The following is a 12,308-nucleotide window of genomic DNA, read 5'->3' as shown; positions in this document are numbered from 1 at the left end:
CACTATTTTTGGACAGCTGTGTTTGACTGACTTCTTTTTTTTTTCTGTCAACCTGGTAATTTAGAACCCTCGCCTGCAACATACCATTATCTTATTCAGCTGTTTTATCACCACGGTATGTATGACATTATGTATTAATTCATGTAGAAAGCTGACCCATTCTCTTATGTTTATGTGATTGTTATAGTCTTCTTTCCCTGTGCAGGATTTAATAGAGAACACAAATTAACATTATTCTATAGCCTGAGCAGAAAGTTACTCCAAGTGGAGAGGACAGGGCCATTAAATGTACTAACAGTGTTGGTGTACAATTACCAATGGTCAAAAGGTGGGACACCTGGGTGGCTCAGTCGGTTAAGCGTCTTCCTTCAGCTCAGGTCATGATCCCAGGGTCATGGGATTGAGCCCCACATCGGACTCCCTGCTCAGCAGGGAGTCTGCTTCTCTCTCTGCCTCTGCCCCTCCCCACCATTCTTACAAGCTCTCTCTCTGTCAAATAAATAAATGAAATCTTTTAAAAACAAAGAAATGGTCAGAAGGTACATTAGTCTAGAGTTCTTTTGACTCTCCAGAGCTGTGCTTTCCAGTAAAATAGCCATTAGGCACACATGCCTATTTAATTAAAATTAAACGACATTTAAAATTTCGTCATTGCTTTAGTGCTGCGTAGCCACATGTGGCTCCTAGCTACTGTATTCAGTGATGCAGGAATAGAACATTTCCATTTGTACAGGAAGTTGTTGGATAATGCTGCTCCACAGTAACCTTGACCTTATTCTGAAGTCTTGTAGGAGAACCTTTTGGCTCCGTTTGTCACCTGCTTTAGGCCCCCAGTTCCTGTAGAAGCTGTGCTCTGTTGAATGGACTTCGGAGCAAGGCACATCTGAGTTCAAATTTCACCTGTGATTTATCAGCTTTGCCAAAAGGGACTGGATACCTTACCTAAGTAAATACCACAGGGCTGTGATGATGAAATGAACTCTTGGCTCGTGCTTGAAAGGCATGCAGTAAGCACTCCTCTAGTCTGTCAGTTCTTAGCCATTTGCCCCAATCTAAGAAAGAACCCCTTCAGAAATTACTGTTCCAGTCCTTCAGACTTTACACATAGAAAAGAAATTGATTGTCTCTGTTTTGGTGGGCTAATTTTACAAAATCCACATCCTCACCTATGGGGAAGATTCTGTCTTTTAGGGTGGTGGTGGGGGGAAGAGGTAACAGATTTTATCTTGGAAACAGATGAACAGTGTCCACAATAATTATATCTTCTAAAATTTTACTCAACCTTGATGACGTTACAATGAATCTAGTGTTTCTGACCCTAAAGCCTGTTGCCTTTCTCTTCTACCATTACATACCACTTTGGTTCACTTGTGAAACAGTCTGTGGTTTTGCTTCCTAAGTAACACTCTCAGGAACATGGGGGCAGGCTCAGAGTGGGAGTCTCCGTTTGCCTTACATTTGTGGGAACTGGTTCCCTGCAGTAATGACTTTTAGGTATTTACTCAAAGGAGAAAGCCTAAAGAAAGGAAGGATACATATAAAGCGAATAGTTATGTAACTAATAAAATGATTAGAAATGCCAGCAAATGGAAACATGCTTGAGGAAATTGTAGAAATACATCTGTACTGTCATTAAAACTACATTACCATGTGTGTGCTGATAAGGTAGGGAACAGATTGTATGAATAAGGTGATGTGTTGGAAAATTGTGTAGGTGCATTTTATACCTATTAGTACTCAGTTCACATGATTTTAAGAGGATTGCCTCATTCCATTAATTCTACAGTTCTCTTTTTCTTGTTCTTTTCATCCCGATCATACATAACACAAATGATTACTGCCAAAATAAATATTTGTTTTTCTGAGTATGCAGATTTGGTGAGGTTGTTTGTATCTCGCGCTTCAGTGAAAGATAAGCTTCAGACAGACTAAGGAGGAAGGGAAGGTGTGCTGGGAGCACATAGACCAAGAGCTAGAACTGCCCCAGATCGTATGGAGAGTTGCCCTCTGTGGTGTGTGCACCTGCTCCTTCAGCAGGCACGCGCTCTGCAGGCTGTGTGCCGGGCAGTACACTGTGGGGGGGTGGGTACAAAGGGATGTAACGGGGGGACTCCTTATAAAGCCTAATTGCTTTTTTGTTCTGCAGAAAACCGTTCAAAAGGATCATCCCTTATAATCTATGATATTATGAACGAATTAACAGGACGGAAATTTTCCCCAAGGGACCCAGATGACGGTAGGCACAGAAATTGCTTGTGTGAGACAAAGAGCCTGCTCTCTTGATTGCCAGTTATTAGAGGCCTTATGATAGGACAGGGTTTGATTTAGCTTAGTTGTCTTACGGGTGATTATTCTGAAGAGGCCAAAATATGTGTGGCCCATTGCTGTGTGCTTCCTCTACTAGAGTTTTTATTCCTTTAGGTTTAACTTACACGTTAACAGTTTTATTGCTAGGATATTTATTAATGCTGCTCACTTGAAAATGTATTTTATCCATTGTAACCAAGACTTTGTGAACTTTGATTTTCAGATATGTTTTTTCAGTCAGCCATGAGAGTTGTGAGTACTGATTCTTGTTTAACTTTTTTCTTTTTCCTTTTAGTCACTTAAATTTATCTTTAACTGGGTGAATGGGCTCCCCTTGTTTTTTTCACTTTCTCTTTTGTTTATGTCTTTGGTCCAAATTTTCTTTTTTTCCTCTTAGATTTCATACTAATTCACATAGCATCCCTACGCTTTGTTTATTGTATATGTTGTCTTTCTTCACACCTTTGCTCAGATAAGGTTTCAGAGTATTTCATATTTACCTATTGGTGATTTTTTAAATTGATAATGGTTCTTTGGGATTTAGGTTTTTCATTTTATGTTAATTAGAAAAAGTTTTAGGCGGTTTCAGGATGGATTAGCATATCCTATGCCCTAAGGATAGTTACTTTCCAAAAGGTTAGTGTGTGCCCTTGCAGGTTTTCTCCTCCAGGTATTCAGACACACACAGCCAGGCCCGTTTCAACTGTATTTTGTTTGTTGACAATTGCATAGTATTTCACAGGAGGGAGGGACTGCAATTTACTGGAGTCTTCTACTGTTCTTGTATTTTGGAGTTACTGCGTGGGGTTTTTTTTGCAAATATAGTGAGGCTGAAATGAGCACTCCATCTCTCTTTTATGCACATAACCAGGTGTTTTCATAGGATTGATTTCTAAAGCTACAATCACTGGATTAAAATTCTGTTTTAGATTTCACAGAACTTGGGGTTTGCCTCCCTCCCCACCCCAATCTTATAACTCATTTGCTGTCAACTAGTAATACATTGAATCAGCGTGAATATTTCCACAAGTAACTCTTTTTAATGTAATGAGCCACTGTTTGGCTGATAAATCTGAGTGATGCTTACTGCTTGCAAATTTTCAGTGCTCATTTCTCAGAGATCTAGAACTTGCTTATCAAGTACATGGCCTTTTAAACACTGGAGACAACTGGAAATTCATTGGACCAGATCATCGGCGTAATTTCTATTAGTAAGTGTGTTGGAAATGTATCCTTTTGCATTATTGGAGCCTCTTTAAGCAACCATTAGTTCTGCAAATGGGAGACTGTTGGTAGGTTCCTATGTCATCCCTGGAGGCAGCAGGCCCCTGACTTAAAGTACATATACTTACAGTACATGTTAATTGAGCACTTAGATGTTCAAGCAGTGGTAAAACTGATTTGTCTGAATGAGATGTCTGGTATAGTTATATCTTTTAGATTGTTTTTCTCTGTAACAGTTTAAATCTATGTATCTTTTCCTCTAGGCCCTATTTTATATTTTTGAATATATAGTAGGGTGGGTCCTAACAATTTCAGCCTTTTTTTTTTTTTTTTAAATTTTATTTAAAGATGTTATTTATTAGAGAAGGGGCAGGGGAAGAGGGAAAAGCAGACTCCTGGCTGAGCAGGGAGCCTGATGCAGGGCTCAATCTGAGGACCCTAAGATCATGACCCAAGCTGAAGGATGACGCTTACTTAACCAACTGAGCCACCCAGGCACCCCAGCCTCTTGTTTTTAAAAAGGAAGGTACAGAGTTAAAGCCCAAAGAGGCTCCTTAAATTAGTTTGACTTCAGGTAGATAAAAACAAGCACTTAAGGAGGCATTCTGTTAATAGGCATGTAATGATTGTCTTCTGTGTGTCTATATCCTTGCTTCACATTGAGTGCTTTTAAAATGAATGGATATTCACGGTCTGCTCACAGTGAGCTGAGAACATACTGAGGCAGTCATGAACGGCCAGCTGTGGGTAAGAAGGTGTTAATTAGGAAGTCCAGACAGCATAGTTAGCACCTTCTGGGTCAAGCATTGGCCCATGCAATTTGACACTGTTTGTAACTTAAAAGTTGATTTTAAATTCTGTGTAACATCATATAGCTGTGCTGTAATTTAATTATTCTGTTGTTAGGGATCTGAGACTAAACCTATCTTTTCTCTCCATTACAGTTCCAAGTTTTTCAGTTTGCTTTGTCTAATGGAACAAATTGATGTCACCTTGAAGTGGTACAAGGACCTGATACCTTCAGTAAGATGATCATAACCTGTCATTGTAGATGAGCTGGTAGGTATCTTTGCTGACTAATACCTTAAACGTATATCCCTATTTCTCTTAATCAGGTGTTCTTTCCCCATTCCCAAACTCTGATCGATCTTCTCCAAGCATTGGATGTGGCCAACCGGCTAGAAGTGATTCCTCAAATTTGGAAAGGTTGGTTTCAGCTTGTGTGTTCGACACCATCTTACTTCATCACTTCATTGTCCTACATTTTGATTAACAAACGTGCCAACATTGTTAGGGATGGAAATTTCCATTTTTCACTAAATTGAATATATTATAGTCTGCTTCATGGGTGCTGGCTCACTTTGCATGTGGGGTTGCATGAGTAAAGATGCATTGAAAGTGACCTAAATAAGTTTTTGTGTGACACAACAAAGGGAAGATCAGTGCTCATTACGTGACATACCCTAAATCAAAATTCAGATCTCTACCCGCAGAGTCTTTGCGATTCCTCTGTATCATGCTGCATTCTTGTAACTCAGTTGTTAACCTGTCAGTGATACTTAATACTTCTAAGAAATGGGCATGATTGTGGGTTTCTGTGTATAAACTGGCTGCAGAAGATGCTGCGTGTCTTCTACAAGGTGATTGCTATCGCAGCTTGAGTTTCTGTCGGCTGCACATTTCCATGTCTGAACACTGAGACTCTAGCCCTGACCTGTTTCACAAGATTGCTCTAATGATTGTTACATTAAAGGTCGTTGACAATCACCAAGTGCTGTAAAACCATGTCTTGCCACATGGAGCTGGTAGCTGCTCCAGAGTAGCACACCTGCTGTGTCTCGCCCTTGACTGGGAACAGGTCACTGCCTTCCATTGCTCCTTCATCCATTCTTGGCGTGAATTATCCTGCTGATTGCCTGGAGTCCTAGAATAAATATTGTCAGCACCTGACTTTGACCAGCCCAGGAACTGTGACGGTAGACAAAGGTCAGCTGAAGAATTTTGGTTTTACATGACTGTAATCACCTCTGTGTTCTTTTTCTGTTTCAAGATAGTAAAGAATATGGTCACACTTTTCGCAATGACCTGAAAGAAGAGATTCTGATGCTTATGGCAAGGGATCAGCACCCACCAGAGGTAGGTAGGGTTGTATCCAGAGTCAGGTTATGTTACAGTGATTAGAAGGGTACTAGCCAGTATGTTCTCTAATACTGTGGACTTTGTAACGGTAATTTCCTTGGTTTCATTTAGGGAAACATTACAGAGAATTTTGCCATCTAAACCCAGATTTAAATTCTTTGTCTGAACACCCAGCCATTAGCAGAATCCCATTTTAGTCCAAAACAAGTTGCTTTGTCTTGACAGTAGTAGCTTTTTGAAAAAAATTCCCATCTAAAGAGAAAACCCATAACGTATTTGAAGGATGTGGCCAACTTGCAAATTATCTACCCCAGAGCAGGGTGGAGTGCTTTTTTTTTTTTTTTTTTTTTTTTAAATATTTTGTGTACTATACCTGTGATGGGTTCAGATGGTAAAATGCATAGCTCAAAAATGTCACGTCTGTGGAATCTCCTCAACTTAGACTCTCCTCAGACCAGCTAGGCAGTTCTGCTGACTCTGAGCCTCTCAGCTTCAGGTGGCGTTTGCTGACTGTGCTGCAGATATCAAATCCACTTACGAGAGCCAGGATGGCAGACAGACTGCTCCTGAGTGGCCAGCCAACTCTCTGAACTATATCGCTGTCCTCTTTTTAAGGGCTGGGAGAACCCAGGAAGCCTGGTGAGTGCAAAACCTCAAGTTTATAGTAGCAGTATTTGTATCTGGATCTCAGAGAACATCTTCCCTGGTCACGGTATGACGTGTAATCAGGAAAATGAGTTTTTTCTGGGATTGCAAATACTGACTGAAAAGGAAACTTTTGGAAGACCAGCAGAGTATATAAACATTGTATTTAAGAGAGGACACAGTTTAATGGGCTAATTCTCTATTGCTTTCTTGTTTTCTGTATCCATGGGCAAGTAGTCTCTTGTCTGTCCACTTAATAGAATGATGAGAGAATCTTACTTTTGAAAATGTCTTGGGCATTTGGCTTATCCCCGTATTACACTTAATGCTTAAAATGCAGCGTGTACACTTGGGACTTCTAGAAACTGACATTTACAAACTTGACTAGAACCATCTTTGGTTTGTGTCACTGTGTGCCTACCAGTTAGGTGTTTTCATCAGCACTTCCCTCACATAATAATTCTTAGTGTTTGTGAATGGACACTTCACATGCATTCCTTTTTCCAAAAGCAGAGAAGTCAAGAAAAGAATACTTTGTAGGAATAGTCCTCATTAGGTGATTTTGTTCAGTAAGTGGGGTACTTGTTTATGGACTTCTCAACATAAGAAAGTGACTTGAACAGAGTTTTCAGCCCAAAATGTCAAAAGGCTGGTAAATGAAGGCTTTGCTGCCTCACCTGGTCTTAGGAGTATGAAATCACACACATGACCTGCTACACTGCGAGTGACCAACCTTTGATGCTCGAATTTGTTAACGGGTTGACACACACGTGTTAGGAGTCGGGCTGTGATGATTGGCGCAGGGGTACGGACCTCAGCTGAATCATGGGAGCTGAATGTACGTGTTTCGCCTTTGTCTTGCATGTGGCAGGACGCAGGTGAGCACTTACATGAGACTGATGCCTCAATCTGAGCCTGCTCTTCACCGCGTATCTCTAGGACACTGCTCTCGTTCTGGGATAGTAAGAGGATAGAGATCACACTCTGTTGCATCCCTCTCTAGAAGAGGATGTAACCCCCAGTAAATCTCAACACTGGCAAGGAATCACACTTGCCTGGGAAATGCACCTATGTGAAGTCTGGGAGGAGGGAGTTGAAGCGCCCAAGGTGATTTGGATGTAAACAGGGTTGGGAGCCAGTCAGCTCACAGCTGCTGTCTTCAGGAACTTACAGCAGGAGAACAGCTATGATCATCTGCTCACCTTCTGTGCTGTTAGTAATCTTTCTCGTTATCTCGTGTTGAACAGGAAAATGTTGGGGCTTTTCAAGAAGCATAATAAGATCCCTGGGTAAGTTGAAGTTAACAGGCTTCCCTGGCTACATGTTGGAATTAGTTGCATGGTCTTAGCTCTTACCTTGGGGTGATTGGAATTTCTTTACATATCTCATTCAGTAATTGAGCATCCTTCTGCTGAAGCAAATGGACAGTTCTTCTACAGCAGTGTTTTTAATCTGTGCTTGTTGATTGCAACACACTGGTGATACACTGAACAGATCCTTCATGAAGGCATACTGAACCAATGTTCATTCTCTCTTTGACCCTTTAGTCTTCATGGCAGCACCTGGGTGGCTCAGGTTAAGTGTCTGCGTTTGGTTCAGGTCATGGTTTAGGGTGAAGCTCTGTGAATGGCTTCTCCTCAGTGGGAAGTCTGCTTCTTCCTCCGTCCCTCCCCCCACTCATGCTGCCTCTCTCTCAGATGAATAAATTTTTTAAAATCTTTAAGAAAAAAAAAATTTACCTCCAAAGCTACTGTTGAAGATTTCATGACTCAACTTTATAGGATGTTAGATTTTACTTTGCATATAAATCTTTGAGGGGGTCCAGGGGTTTGGGTGGGGAATGTTGACATTTTGCCTTTATTTTGCAGAAATAAGTTGCTGAATGAGTTTATGGACAGTGCAAAAGCATCCAGCAGCCCTGCCCAGGCCATTGAGATAGTGAAGCTGGCGGGTGCCTTCAGTTTGCCTATTTGTGAAGACCTTGCCCAGAGAGTGATGGCTGACTTTGCGATCAGCCAGGAACAAAAGTGAGCCCTGCATGGGTAACATAAAAGTGATAGAAGCAGAGCAGGCCATTTGCCCATCTACCCAGTGTTTATAGTCTTCTGCCTCCTTAACTTTTTTCTTTGCAAAAAGGACATGTTAGCTATTTATTTCATTTGTTATACACGTCAGAAGCCTGTAGTTTGGCTCTTGGAACCTTTTCCCTTTTCATCATAGTTCAGTGCAGCTGCAGAGTCCCTCCCCCACGCCTAAAATGCAGTGTAACCCTCTAGTTTATTTTCCTTACAGGGAAGCCCTGGGAAACCTAACCTCACTGACCAGTGATAGCGACAGTGACAGCGACACCAGTGAAGGCAAATAAGAGTGGGCAAATCAGGAAGAGCTCTGGCCTGGAATAGCTGTTAAAATGACACTTGAGAACTGCCATCTCTGTCTAACCATATTGTGAAGAAAACAAGAGAATTCAGCCTTGAACTTTGAAGAACAATAATACAACATGGACTAAATTCCTAATTTGATACTTCCTAAGCCACCCTTTCAGGGTTGACCATTTAAACAGAAGCAGCACTACCATTTTCCTTTCTTTGGACATGCAGTATGAGGACATGGCTCCTAGCTTCAGCATAAGCTCTGTGGAACTACAATGTTTGTTCGGCCGACTTCACATGCTGTCCAGTGTGGTCTGCCCTCCCCTCTCATGGACTTGGCCTTTGTTGGCTGATGCTATGATGGTGGTACTTCCTCAGTCTTTGAGAAGGTGGCTAAAGGAGATGTGCAATACAAATCTCTACTGATAATAGATTAGTAACCCAATTTCAGGGGTATTGTAGAGGTGAGAAATTTGCTATTGTTTAATCATTTCTAAGTTGCGTAGGGTTTAGGCTGCACATATGGGAAAATGGAGGCTGTAATTAAACCCTAGTTAATGTGCATTTGTATGCACTCCCATTACTTTTACACAGCCAAGTTCCAGGGCTGGCGGGGAGGGGAGGTGCTCCATCTCCTTTGCTTCCCTCCTTGCGTGCCAGGACCTTTAGTTGTACTCTACTCAAAGTGCTCAAGAGTGAGGGCTGCTGGGCACCTGGGTAGCTCAGTAGGTTAAGCATCTGCCTTTAGCTCGTGCCTTCAGCTCTGGTCATGATCCTCGGGTCCTGGTATTGAGCCCTGCATTGGGCTCCCTGCCCAGTGGGAACCCTGCTCCTCCTCCTGCCTGCCACTCCCCTACCTGTGCGCTCCTTTGCTCTGTCACATAAATAAAAAAATTAAAATATAAAAAAATAAAGTGAGGGCTGTTAATCAGGAACTTCTACTTCTGGCATTTCTCTTGCCACTCTGAAATCCTGTTGGAAGCTAACAGGAACCTGCATGGTTCACAAGAGCATTACCCTTCATAGGGTTTCCACAGGCTGCTTTTGCTCATGCGTAGTCCAGATGTACTGAGTTCCCACAGAGGAAGACCTTCATCTTTACCTTGCCAGGGCTGCCACTGATGGCCGACTATATCGTACCATTGTTTGTTACATGGGTCTGTTCCAGCTCTGCTTTCTATCCTCTCTAGGCCTGGACCCAGCCTTATATCCTCAAAAACCTAAGTAGTAGTTCATGTTTTCTCCTAGGTGGCTGGTTTAAGATCTCTAATTGAAGGACATAGGGGGCAGAGAAATGATAGTAATGAGCTACTTAAGCATTTACCTGTCTTACTCTGACATAACTGAAGCAAATGAACAAAAGGACAGTTAAGGCTGATTAGCCTTTGATCTTGGTTTACAACTTCCAGGGAAAACCTGGCTTCCTGTTAAGTTTCTGTTCACTCTGGTCCTTCCCATCTCACCTACAGATGCCTGGCTCTCTTCTTGGCCAAATACTATACTCATTGCAGTCCTTATACATGGGTACATTTCTCCTTGCCAGGCCCCAACTGAACCCTCACCTTAGTGCTTGGCAGCTACAGAGCTGATGGGACAAAGTCCCATCTTGGCTGATGTCATGAAAATTTATAATGGATTTCAATGTAGTTCAGTTGTTTTAACTGCTGTAGTTTACTCCAAATACCTACTCTAGGCAAATAACTGCTTCGAAGTTTCAAAAAATTAGCCCTGTAGGATTTGTCTCTATTCTCTCATTTTTATTTTTAAAGATTTTATTTATTTTTTTTTTAAGATTTTATTTATTTGAGAGCGAGACAGTGAGAGAGAGCATGAGCGAGGAGAAGGTCAGAGGGAGAAGCAGACTCCCCATGGAGCTGGGAGCCCGATGTGGGACTCGATCCTGGAACCCAGGGATCATGACCTGAGCCGAAGACAGTCGTCCAAGCAACTGAGCCACCCAGGCGTCCCTAAAGATTTTATTTTTAATCTCTACATCCAACCTGGGGCCTAAACTTAACCCTGAAATCAAGAGTTGCATGCTCTACTAACTCAAAACAGCCAGGTACCCCTCCATTCTCTCATTTTTAAAATATTTATTCACTAATATTAGCCTGTAATAGCAAAAGACGTTGCTTCTTTATATCAAAGTCAATAACCTACAGTTTTTGCTTCTAGTCCCTGGCTCTCCCCTCAATTTTGCTGTCTTCTTCCTCACAAGAGTCTAATGCACTAAAGTACTGCATGCCTAAAAGGCAGTTACTAAAATGAGTGGTATCTCAGTCATGTACTAAAATGCCTCATTTTTACGACCACTCTTAAATAGGTCTTAACGTTTCATAGATGTTTAAATAGGAAATATTTACATTTACAACCTAAAATCAGCATTTTATTTAATTTTTTAAAAGATTTTTATTTATTTATTTGACAGATCACAAGTAGGCACAGAGGCAGGCAGAGAGAGAGAGAGAGGAGGAAGCAGACTCCCTGCCGAGCAGAGAGCCTGACTCTGGGCTCCATCCCGGGACCCTGGGATCATGACCTGAGCCAAAGGCAGAGGCTGTAAGGCACCCCTAAAATCAGTGTTTTGTTTTGTTGTTGTTTTTTTTTAAGATTTTATTTATTTATTTGACAGAGAGATCACAAGTAGATGGAGAGGCAGGCAGAGAGAGAGAGAGGGAAGCAGGCTCCCTGCTGAGCAGAGAGCCCGATGCGGGACTCGATCCCAGGACCCTGAGATCACGACCTGAGCCGAAGGCAGCGGCTTAACCCACTGAGCCACCCAGGCGCCCCTAAAATCAGTGTTTTAAACAAAATGGTATGAGGAGAAAGATTTGAGCTCTAAATCCAATTAGGAGCAGTATCACGTTATGAAAAGCTTTGGAGCATTAATGGCAGATAAAGCAACCATGTTAAAATAATCCAAAAATAGCCTTTTGGAAATTGGGAATTGAGGACAGTTTAACTGTTTTTTAGAAACTTACCAAAAAAGGAACAGGAGAAAACAGAGGAGCAAACTGTGGAGTCAGGACCCATGGAATGGGAAGGGTTAAGGGAGGAGGCCTGCTACATGTGAATAAACTTGTTCAGTATGCCTCAGATCACTCAGTGTGTGGAAATTAGGAACTAGTATATCTGAGGTTTAGAAGAACAATTTGAGGACTCCAGCAATAAAATGGACTGTCTGATGTTGGTCTTTAAACTGTAGGATCTGAAGATGAATTTCATGGGTGATTAGAATACTGAAATTAGAAAATCAAAGTACATCACATGCAATAAAGCTGTGATACACTTTACAGTGCATCTAAACATGCATACATGTTTAGATACGCATGTGTTCAATTTATCTGGTCATGACATAAATTATTTTCCTGCTAGTAACAAAGTTTTTAAAACACTGAAATAGGACATGCTCGGAGACAGCAGTCACTGGAACAAGGCTGCTCAGGGCAAGTTCAGGGAGTCATTTAGATCAGATCTCAGAGCAGAGTGGTGATTTACCAGAGAAAAGTATTTGATTTGGTTAACAAAAGGCAATGTGCTAATGGAAGGACAGAGATGTAAGGTATATAGGGTCTGGGCAGTGAAGGAACATCCAACCTGGCCCAGGAAGGAGCCTAACCT

General features: G+C 41.7%; 1 protein-coding gene and 1 non-coding gene across 3 annotated transcripts in view; both read left to right on the top strand.

Moving 5' to 3' along the window:
• The window catches only part of PTCD3 (pentatricopeptide repeat domain 3), a 32,977-nt gene extending 23,726 nt beyond the window's left edge, over window positions 1–9,251 (top strand). For both annotated transcript variants that reach the window (XM_047743842.1, XM_047743841.1), the window contains exons 14-24: window positions 65–115; window positions 2,147–2,236; window positions 2,531–2,559; window positions 3,412–3,518; window positions 4,476–4,554; window positions 4,647–4,737; window positions 5,582–5,667; window positions 6,161–6,309; window positions 7,563–7,604; window positions 8,184–8,342; window positions 8,608–9,251. In XM_047743842.1, the coding sequence (XP_047599798.1) occupies window positions 65–115; window positions 2,147–2,236; window positions 2,531–2,559; window positions 3,412–3,518; window positions 4,476–4,554; window positions 4,647–4,737; window positions 5,582–5,667; window positions 6,161–6,309; window positions 7,563–7,604; window positions 8,184–8,342; window positions 8,608–8,680 (956 nt within the window). In that variant the 3' untranslated portion in view covers window positions 8,681–9,251. The remainder of the gene's footprint in view (window positions 1–64; window positions 116–2,146; window positions 2,237–2,530; window positions 2,560–3,411; window positions 3,519–4,475; window positions 4,555–4,646; window positions 4,738–5,581; window positions 5,668–6,160; window positions 6,310–7,562; window positions 7,605–8,183; window positions 8,343–8,607) is intronic.
• On the top strand, window positions 7,097–7,233 carry LOC125110197 (small nucleolar RNA SNORD94). Its single transcript, XR_007130519.1, has one exon. It is a non-coding gene; the product is annotated as a small nucleolar RNA SNORD94 (small nucleolar RNA).
• Window positions 9,252–12,308: the final 3,057 nt, after the last annotated feature.

This window comes from Lutra lutra, chromosome 9 (assembly GCF_902655055.1).
Source record: "Lutra lutra chromosome 9, mLutLut1.2, whole genome shotgun sequence".
Lineage (NCBI taxonomy): Eukaryota > Metazoa > Chordata > Mammalia > Carnivora > Mustelidae > Lutra > Lutra lutra.
The sequence above is the reverse complement of the archived record's forward strand: the minus strand, read 5'-3'. Positions and strand labels throughout refer to the sequence as shown.